Source organism: Oreochromis aureus, linkage group 4, assembly GCF_013358895.1.
Source record: "Oreochromis aureus strain Israel breed Guangdong linkage group 4, ZZ_aureus, whole genome shotgun sequence".
Classification (NCBI taxonomy): Eukaryota; Metazoa; Chordata; class Actinopteri; order Cichliformes; family Cichlidae; genus Oreochromis; species Oreochromis aureus.
The window spans coordinates 23,473,409-23,484,533 of NC_052945.1; the positions used below are offsets into that span (position 1 = coordinate 23,473,409).

The 11,125-nt window shown below is 42.5% G+C and overlaps 1 protein-coding gene across 1 annotated transcript in view; it reads right to left on the reverse strand.

Annotated features, from left to right (window-relative positions):
- The window catches only part of LOC116314550 (alpha-1,6-mannosylglycoprotein 6-beta-N-acetylglucosaminyltransferase B-like), a 68,750-nt gene extending 59,155 nt beyond the window's left edge, over nucleotides 1–9,595 (reverse strand). Inside the window, exons 1-2 of the mRNA XM_031732604.2 lie at nucleotides 9,117–9,595; nucleotides 7,873–7,985 (exon numbers count right to left, since the gene is read on the reverse strand). Of these exons, the coding sequence (XP_031588464.1) occupies nucleotides 7,873–7,985; nucleotides 9,117–9,184 (181 nt within the window). The 5' untranslated portion in view covers nucleotides 9,185–9,595. The remainder of the gene's footprint in view (nucleotides 1–7,872; nucleotides 7,986–9,116) is intronic.
- Nucleotides 9,596–11,125: the final 1,530 nt, after the last annotated feature.

The window sequence follows — 11,125 nt, forward strand, 5'->3', positions numbered from 1 at the left end:
TAGCTCTGCAGACTTCACAGTTCATCCTGCTACTTCCATCAACAGTCACATCATCAATAAACACTAGTGACTCATTTCCGCTGGCAGCCATACTTGCCCGTGCTGTAACATTACCTCCACCATGACTAACAGATGATTTCGCATGCTTTGGATCATGACTTGTTCCTTCTCCATACTTTTCCCTCCCCGTCACTCTGGTTCAAAGACGGGTTTTTTGCCTCTTGCTTTAACTGTGCGGTCTCTTTTAAATGTTTTGTGGCCAAGTCTGATCTGCCCTTCCTCTTCTTGAGTGTAACCAGTGGTTTGCACCTTGTTATATCCCCGCTGTATTTACAGAAGGTGTCTCTCAGTTCTAGACTTTGACAGTGATACACCTTCCTGCCTGAGAGTGTTAATGACTTGTTCAGATGTTGTGAAGTTGTTTTTCTTAATTAATGGAAATAATTCTGTCATCATGCACTTTAGCTGTCTTCTGTTGTCTTCAACGCCTTTTGGTGTTGCTAAGCTCGTCAGTGCATTCATTCTTTTTTAATAATTAACCAGATTGCTGATTTGGCAACTCCTATTTCCCCCATCTCCCTGATTGGATTAGTTTGGGTTTCAGCCTAATGACCTCCCTCGCTTCCACTGACACATTGAGTGCCAGTGAACGGCTACCAAGTGCAAGTTCAACACTTGGAATCACTTGCAGATCTTTTATGTGTTTGATTCCAATGGAATAATGCGAGAGCAGGAGCACCACTATTCAATTGCTTTTTTGAACCTTTCAAAATATATAAATGTATCATTTCTATAAGTCAGATTTAAGAATAAAGCCCAACTGATGTTGGATTTTCGTCAGGTTAAAATAAGGGATTTAAAGATTTTGTTATTTATATACAGTATATGCTAAAAACCAAACAAATCCAAACTATCGATTGCAGCAGTGTTTAACGTCTGACTTTTACCCAATAATTTATTATTTTTCCCCATTAGCACCACAGAAAGCTAAATAAATAAATCCAATCTTCCCTGCTATGCACTCTGGCTGGCAAGGTTTCTCCGTGAGGGAGCTTAGAGCTGAACATCTCCACCTCACCTGTCACCAGGATAAAAATCATACATTCCCTCCTGCTCTGAACTCAGACATGCTCAGCTAACCCTCCCCCCATCCTCTCGCTGCAGATTCAAATATTCATTACAGAAAAGGCTGATTGAGATTGAGTTGCTCTCTGTTTTTTGGCACATGTGAGGGAGCTGCCAGATCCAGAAGCTATTAGAGCAGAAAACCTTTGTCACTTATCCTGCGTGTAGCTCCAACCTCTTATTATGCTCGACAGCCTGGAAAAATGGAAACAACCTGCACTATTTTTTAAAAACACGACTCCCTCTAACTTCAATTAAAACCTTTATCTTCTATCCAAGGTGTGCAGATAAACCAACACATTTAGTCAGACGCATGATGATTTTTGGATTACACAGCACAGAGCGAAACGCAGAATTTCCACCTTTATCAATTTGCAAATGTGAAAATATATTTTAATTGGATGTGTGATTTTTATTCAGAGCAGCAGCACAGAGGTTGCTAATTTACAGCTTGTAGATATTTACAGTTTTTTGTTCCTTGCGCTTCAGCACATTTTGAAAAAGAAATGGAGACTTCTCAACTTTCATCTGAGTCGGTTTATATTAATATTGAAAGAACTATGTGTGAGATATAGCCCTTTTAACACAATATATCTAAAGGTTATTGGTGGCAGTAAATAATTTTATTATTTTGTGGAAAATCATGTATATTCAATGAAGTCTGGGAGCTCTTTGTATCTTCCCCTATAATCTCTGAGGCCTTCAGCAGAGCAAGCTCCAGCTTTGCTTGCTGTGAAGTCTCACTGCCCAAATCTCCAGCAGATAAGGTGACTGGCTCGGTCAGAAATCCTGAAAAGCTCTTTGGATGCATAGGCTGTTGGTTTAGGATTGCTGTTGTCCTGCTGTGCTCCTTCAAGTCTGTCAGTTTTCTGAAGATAAGCTTAAAGAATCCTCCTATACATAGATCTGCATCGATCCTGAAGCTTGTGTCAGCAGTGTGCCAGTGCCATTGGCAGCCATTTAAGATCCATGCTAGATCCTATCCATGTTTGGCAGATGGGATGGGATGTGTTGGCTCTTTTGGGTCATGGTCACCCCCCCAGTGCTTTCTTCTTTTTGTTTTTGTTTTTTTTCTTCAGACTTTGATTTTCTATGAGTGAAGTCATGGGGTTTGAGCTTGTATTGTGGTAACCACCTTTTCCCATCTCTTCTATATTATTTTCCCTTACACATGACCACATGTTTATGCATTTTACTGAAAGGCATCTGAACCTGAATCTAAATAGCAACTCTCATCTTTCACTCAAACTCACTCTTTTGTGCATGAACCGCCATTCCAGTGACAACCTGCTGCCTATGAACCATTTGGTAAGCATGTCTCCAGCTATGTTTGGACTTCCGAGGAAAGAGGTTCATCCCACAAGCGGCTCTTTGAATAATTTTCTAATTCTACTCCAATTAAAGCTGATCCTTAAAAACTCTAATGCAGTCTACAGTATTTTATTTTAAATTGAATGTGCTTAGGCAAAGACCTTGGAAAAAATGTGTTTATGTCTTTTGGGAGAAAAATTACGGATTATTATAAGAAAGCTGCATGGTGGTGAATTGTTTTGCACTCTTGCCTCGGGGCCTGAAGGATCCCAGTTAAAACCTTTCTGGATTCATGTTGGAGTCTGTGAGAGTCTTCTAGTGTCCTCACAGTCCAAATTCTTGAACATTAAATTAACTGGTAACCTGTATAGGGTGTACACCACCTCTTCTCTTTCACTCCACCCTGTTTTTTTAAACCCTGTTTCCAGACAAGGGAACACACTGAGCTTCTCTAATAGCTCCCAAATTGGATAATAAGCAGCCAGGCTGTGTTCAGTTGCTGCAGGGAAATTAGAAGACCCGTGGTAAGGTCATATCATTCTAAAATGGTTCAGTTGAGTAGGGATATCTACTCGTGATACAAATATCAATACACTGGAGGACACATCACTACATCATGACTCCGAGATTGGTCCTTATCAAATAAATTAGGGTAATTAAGATAATTAGTCTAACTGCCAAATTATTCTAAGTGAATAATTACAACAACAAAAACATGACCAATAATAATAGTACAAAAGATCGCATTACAGCAAATAAATTCTGTATCTTAGGGCAATTTTTTTTCTTCACTTGCAGTTTTTCTACAGTTATGTGTTCCGGATCATTCTGCAGTCACTGCAATGCATCAGGTTGTTCTGATACTACCTTTAATTTTGGAAAATGTATTGTGATAGCATAATGTGATTAGCTTCTCAAAATGGTTAAAAATATACCAACTGGAGCTGGTGTGTGCAACTGCTTATGTCAAGGGGTCACATGAGAAACTGGGACTGTTGTGGAGGTCTGCACCAGCTCACAACTGGGACCGTTGTGGAGGTCTGCACCAGCCCACAACTGGGACCGTTGTGGAGGTCTGCACCAGCCCACAACTGGGACCGTTGTGGAGGTCTGCACCAGCCCACAACTGGGACCGTTGTGGAGGTCTGCACCAGCCCACAACTGGGACCGTTGTGGAGGTCTGCACCAGCTCACAACTGGGACTGTTGTGGAGGTCTGCACCAGCTCACAACTGGGACTGTTGTGGAGGTCTGCACCAGCCGGTCTGCACCAGCTCACAACTGGGACTGTTGTGGAGGTCTGCACCAGGCCACAATTGGGACTGCTGCGGAAGGTAACAGTTTTGGTTTCTCATATGATGCTAGTGAGCTGGGACCTTAAGAACTGGGACTTTGCTACTTCAGGAGTAGATGATTAATTTTCCAAAGGGGCCACATGAAAAACTGGGATTTTTGTATCAGGATGGTGCAGCACTCCACAACAGTCCCAGTGCCCTTGAGAAAATTAATCACCCACCCCTGGACTAGATGGACCTACTATTAAAAACAAAATCAATTACACTTGAAATTCCCAAATTCACTTTCTGAAACGTACATTTCTAAAGCTCAGTTTACTAAGAAACATACTGTATGCCTGCACAGCGTCTCCACTTATTTTCCAAGATGGGAGTGTAGTACTTTTATCCTCTTTCATGCTTTCACTGCCTACTATTCTGCATAAACATATTTCCTGTTTACGCACACAGAAAAAAATACATGGAAGCAAAGAGAAACAACAAGAATAGAAAGTGAACTTCCTGACCCAGTTTGCAGCTCACGTAAGTAACAATACTTGATCAGTATCCTCTCCACCCAAAAAAAGCCATTGAAATCAACCAGCCTACCATAATAATTTCATCTAGCATAGGACTCTGTATGGTGTAAGAGTATATTGCTTGTGTGAAATCCATTGCTTCCTTTTTCTCTATTTTGACTTTACAAGCGCAGATATATTCTGTGGCCACACTCCAATGGAAGCAATTATTTTACTGCTACTAATTTGCAGAAAGTTGTAATCAAAAGTGTTGTACTTATTTTTCCCTAGGTCACAATAATTAACTAATATGTACACACAAAATTCAACAGTCCAGTCAACTTAACCACTTAAAACTAATAAATAACAGTTTTCTTTATAGTTCAACTATAGCATGAGTATTATCTCTGCCTAAATCTGTCTATTGTAATACCAAAAAAACAAGGAAGGGGGGAAAAATAGCATGCAATAAATCAGCCACAATACACCCTGATGACAATTCTTTAAATAAAAGATGCTCAGCACCAGAAAGCTGTAAATAACAATCTGAAAAAGCATGTTAGCGGTTGAATCTAGCCACAAACTGTCACAAACAGCAATCAGTGTCTGCATTGTCATATTCGCCTCACAATCCAAGCCAAAAAAAAAAACCTGCTTTTTTTTTCTCTCCACCAGGCGAAAGTGTGAACGATGAGCAGTCATCTTTTATCCACACCTCTTCTTTGTCAGGCACAGATCCAGGCAGTCACCTGCACAATCATTTCCCATTTATTCTCAACTGCTGGTGAAGTTCCAGCAGTAGAAAACTTGGGTTTATTTTATTCATAGTACCAATACACACACACACACACACACACACACACACACACACACACACACACACACGCTGGAGGGACAGTGCTTCGATTTCAAGCACATTATCAAACTTTTTATTCAAAAAACCAAACTCGCATTTGCAGCTTTGCTAGACGTGCAGATGCCACACCCTTGCTTTGCTATGATCGATGTCAGAAAAGGCTCATTTTCATCCATCACGTAGTGAAGATCGCCGATCCGTGAAATAAAAAAGTTCCATCAGTGTCTGTGAAAGGATGGCAGTAAACACGGTGCTGAACAACGCGCCCCGCACACCTGCTGCCCTGCTGTAACTCAGCACTTTATGAGGCTAAAGCAGCTTGTAAGCAGCTCATTGTTATTCATTATAATCTTATTTCCTTTTGTATGACTTTATTATTGTTTTAGGAGCAATTTCTGCAAAACTGTTTAATATTCACTCATTAATTAATATGAAGAGGCAAATTAAGGAATTCAAATTCACAGGGTGCAGGAAAAGCAGTTAAAAAAAAAAAACTCAGGTAATGAAGCTTGCATGTAACAATGAAGAGCACATTAACATCCGAACCATTTAGTCTTGCTCTGAGCTGGGTAAAAACCTGAAACCGCGCTAGGCCCATTTCTCTCTTTATGGATAAACTGCATCAAGACCCCCGTGGCAAAAGGACATACTGTGAAGGTGGTCTTCAAAGAGCTTATTAGAAAGCTACGGTACACCTCTGGAGCCTTTAAGATATCTAGGATCAAACGCCTCCGCCTTTCATGCACCCCACTCTGGAAGAAATGGTCTCCCTCTGACCCTCCCCCCCCTTACTTTTTCCACATCATTAGTTTCCCGTATTTTCAAAGGGAAGTAATGAAGGAAGTGCATGCACTTTAAATCTGGATAGAGCTTTGCATCCCAGTGCAATTCTCCGTCTCTGGCAGAGCCAAAAACACAAAAAAAAGAGAGCCAGGAGAATGATAGAAATGTAGAGGCAGGGGAGAGAAACAGAAGGTAGCAACCCAGTAATTACATATTTTTTTTCCCACACCTTTTGCTCTTCAGGCAGTTATTGTCATTCACAAGATGAGCAGTAAACAGAGCTGCGGTTCCTGTCAGCACAGCCTGGCCATTTTCATCGATACAAAAGTGCTGTGGGCGTTAAGGCGCTTCTACGCTTTTTACGAAATGATCACAAAGAAATTGAAAAGAGCTACAATGTGGGGTCAGATGCATCCAGCCTTTGCTCTTGCAGCTCTCCAGAGCATCCAGTGCAAAGGCTCGATGGGTGCGATAGCTATAGTAAGCGCCTTCGAGGTGCCGTTCCACTGAGCAACTCATCCCAACTTAATTATTCTAAATCCTGGTCCACTAATCCTCACTCCCAAGCAGGCACGTGTGCATAAACACACAAATGCACATGGAGAATGAGCCTTTACATGGTTGGGCTCTCCCTGGTTAGCAGCGTTTAATGAGCCAGAGGCCTCATGGCTTCCCTTGACTGCAGCCTGTGAGCGATTAATTAATCAGACAGCTCTCCTGTCTTATACTCCCTCCTTTCTGGCTTCCTCACCTTGAACCATTTCTCTGTATACCCTTACATAAACGGATGCTATCCCTGAAATTATCACCCATGATCACACCTGATTCAACATTCCCTTCTACACTACAGATTTTTTTTTCCTGGTCTGAGAATTATTAAGAGTTTTAACAACCAAGACGTGTCTAGTAGTAATTCAGTCAGCAACATCTTTACAGCTTGCACACACAAAAACCACACAACGGTGTGCCCTTTACTCACTGACCCAGAGCCAAACTGCATTCTTCACCAGAGATTAAATTCATGCCATTGTCTACTTTACATAGGAATGAATTGGCATCAGCGTAGTGTGTTGCTAACACAAATTGGTAACAACTGGTGTCCTTGGATGGGTGGCAGTGGATAGGGAGCATTGCTTCTTCTAATGCCAGCTGGTCTCTGTCACAGAGGATGACACACAGTGTCAACATTGTGCCAAGCGGTGATAAAAAGGTGAGAGACACAAAGTCCAAAAAGCTAACAATGACTCTCCCAAATGGCTTGTGCTGTAGTGGTTTGTATGCAGAGGCACATAGCGCAAACACAGAGGACGTGCCCTGAAAGATAACCGGTTTCTCTGAGGGATGGCTGCGCATAGTTCGGATTTCTTTCTGGAACGGATTTCATTTGAGAGATCTCTGTGACGGTAAAGCCTTTGTTGGTATTTTAAAATTACCTTGTGATAACTGTAGCTGTCACCCTGAAACACACAGCTTCCAGCCATCCAATGATCAAACTATCTTTGAAATCACCAGTAAATATGATTATAGCCTCAGTCATTTTCTACTTCACTTTTAAATGCTTGTTCTTATTCTTGCTTGGCTGAGCTTGCAGGATCTGGCTGACTTGTAGATTACTTCCTCTGCACGACACACCGTGTGGCTCCGCACTATTTGCCCACATGCGGGGTAAAATAACCAGCATAAAGATGGACAAAACCATGAGTCAATTTTCAACTGCGACTACAACTAAAATCGAGTCCCTTTGGGTCACAAGAGGGTCATGACGTGAAAGCAGACGAGGAAAAAAAAAAAGACGGCGGTGTAGATGAGAGGAGCCTCTCCAGGCGACGGTACCCCCTGACGCACTCCTGATGAGCAAAGTGAGCAGGTCTGTCAGTTCACTGGCAGTAATCAAGGAAGCCCCATGAAGCTCTCAGCATGTTTCCAGCCTGTTCATTACAAGTGCAGGGCACAGCCACTGAAGTCACAGGCTACCGAGCGGCACTGATGTATAACCGCAGGCTTACCTTCAGCTCGCATGGTGAAGGGGGAATCTCCGGGTCGCTTGGCCGAGAACTGGCCCCCAAGAGAAGTCATTAGAAAGCACAGGCTGAAGAAGCCGATCCCCACCACAAAGATCCTGCAGGAGAGGGAGACAGACAAAAGGGCAATTTGTGACATAAGACCAAAAGCCAAGGATAGAGCTCAGGAGACAGAAAGAAGCAGAAGACAAAGGACAGGTAGAGTAATGTCACAGAGGAAGTGCAGCAGAGTTCAGTTCAAACTTAGGACACTGAATACTTCATGACATTTTGGACCTATTTTTCAAAATTCATTCTGTCTCAGTCAAGCCCAAAAAAAATTTTTTTAAGGAAGGGGGGGGGGCACTGTGTACTCTTGACTGTGTCACTTCAAATGAACCATGATATGTATGGGTTTGCTGCATCTCACTGCGCTCAGCGAGCAGAAATCCAAAACACAAGCATTCTGTTACAGGCAAATGGCTGCATGTGGGAGAGAAGCACGACATTTCTTAAGCTTTAAAAAACAAACGTTTTGGAGCGATTGACTTAAGACAGGCTCCTCTGAACGCTCCAGGAGCCGTGCAGAGAAAGTGTTTTGGAAACAATCCTGTTCGTGGAGCAGTCAGATCGTCCTGCGCTTACACACCTTTTGTTTTTTTTGTTTGGTTTTTTTTAAGGTAAGGCTGAAAGCTGACTGTAGCCGCTCAGCTACAGCCTCAGTGTGTGATAGAGCCACATGTGAGATAATTGCGCGTGGTCAAGGTTGCTAATTACGCGGGGCTGTTTAGTTCACGAGCTTGCGTTCAGCCCGTGTTGTCAAACTCTGAAGTTTTAATGAGTTTCTGTCTGCTCGCTTTGCTTCCACTGCTTCTCCAAGCTGCTTTTGTGGAGAAGCTTTAGCTGAGTAAGCAAATCTTAATTGTGGCACAGCGGCCGCTTCTTTACTCCAATTAATCGCAAAGCTCTGAACTTTTAAAACTTGCTCTACTGTGGGGGGGGAAGCAAGAAACACTAATCAGTCACAGTCTGGGAAACACTAAACGATCAATTTGCAGTGGTTTTGCTATATTTCCCTTGAATCCCATCTATTTTTTACGACGTTGCGGCACGAAAAATAAAAAAAGTCATTAAAAATCAAAAAGGAGAGGAAATGCGCTCTCGCGTTACCGTTTCTACAGTCAAAAGGCTAAATAATGGAGGGAGGAAATGCTTTAAGCCGTGGAAAAGCGAAGCCAACGCGTTCTTACCTGAACGGTTTGAAAGTGAGAAGACATCTCCTCAGCATAATGGAAAGCTCGCTGCTGGCTGCGATCATTTTCCACACTCACAGAAAGCGTCGGCTCTACTTAACATCGTGCGAGTGTGTGTGCCGAGCGGCGTCAAATGCATAACTTTCAGCCGGGGTCCTGGACAACGACGGGAAGTGCGTCCAAGACAACGCAACTTCCCAGCCTTCCCGGTTCGCTGAGAACAAGTTCAGCGGAAATCCTGCCGGTGAGTCCTGCAGACAGCGGGGTGGATGGTCCTTCTGAGGATACGGTAGAGGAGCGAACGGGGACCGGTGTAAGCTGTGATTGTCTCTTTTAATAACTTATGATCGTAGCTCCGGTGCTGGTTAATTGTCCTGGAAAATCCACGCGGTATTAAGCGCAATAACCCAGGACTGCTGAGTTCATTGGATTACTCTGAGTGGATGGAGCTCTGACTCTGTTCCTATTACACGAGTGGCTCTTTAGCTGGGGGTGTGTTACTGATAGCGCCATCTAATGATCCAGACTGATATACAAAAGTTGACACCGTTCTTAGAAATGAATGGGAAGATAAAGGTAAAAACATAATTTCTAAAAATGTGAATATAATGGTAATATTTTTTTTTTCAAACTGTATTTCTTTATGCCAACGAAACAATCACCACGCCTCTCCCACCCACAATCTGCAATAATTAAAGTAAGCCTGACTGATGCTTAGATTACCCAACAAAAAGGAGAAAACACGTCACAGTCCTGTAATGTTTGTTCTCAGTTGTGGATAAATCCGGATGGAGCGCCTCCACATGCGACACTTTGAAATCGATTGCCCTCAGAAGGGTCCTCTAAGTGAAGGAAAGCTAGAAAACATGATGAAACGCTCTGGTGTACAGAAAATGTAATGCGGTTCTCTGAGTTGTTGGCGTAATAGGGGTGAGCTGGAGGTTCTGTATAGGCGCTCTTCTGTTAGGAGAAAAAATACTCTAACACACTGAAGTGTAGATTTAGGTGCTCTTTCAAAGCATAATGCCATGACGAGTGGCCTTTCGGGAAAACAAGACGCGGTGTGCTGTAAGGGAATAAAACACGGTGGAAGTGTCCTTTCAGAAAAGAATACGAGCTGCTGTGTTCTATAAAATACCTTTACGATGGCCATTATGGAGAAGAATAATGTGTCCTTCGTGCAGGCTGGCAACTTGGAAAGACCTTTGGAGTTGTTGTTGTTGTTGTTGGTTTAGAGCAGATAGAGAAGTGTTCTTTACTCATAGACTGAATCCAAAGCTGCAGCAGCAGAGCAGAGGGAAAACTTCAGCCTGAGAATGCTGAGAACGTCCATGAAAGCTGGAAAATCTGCAACACAAATCATTTCAACTCGGAGTCAGTGTTCAGAAATACTCATACTACCCCAGCAGCAGGTTTCCGTTTGTGGGGACGTTTCAGCACCCAGGACAGCTCCACTTGCGAGGCAAACAGCAGATCAGCAGCGACACCCAGAGGGCGGGATATAGAATACAACAACAGGAGCGTAATCTTCCTCTTGTGAGCCTCGTTTTGACTTATAGGCCACAGATCATTTTAAAATAAGATGCTGCAGACTAACAGGTTGAGTTCATTCTAAACTAACTCAAAACACACATCACCGGGCAGTCCATAGTGAGTAACTCTGAGTTTACATCAGGTAGTGGCTGGATTGGTACCCCTTTCAGATGAATAACAATAAGATTTTTTTTAAAGATGGAAATAACCAAGTAAACAAGTGAAAGCAAGGAAAACAGATATAAGCAGATAAGGTTCTTCTTCTGATGCTTTATGATCTGGCACCATGAAGAATTCTAGTGAGCTTCTGGAAACAAACAAATAAAATCTGGCACCATCCTTTAGACACTTGAGCCATTTACGTTATTATTACCATACCATTTGGTTTATTACTTTATTTTATTAATATTGTTTTTATCATTTATTTATTTATTTGGGGGGGGGGGCTCCATCCTAATGGATGGCAGACAACA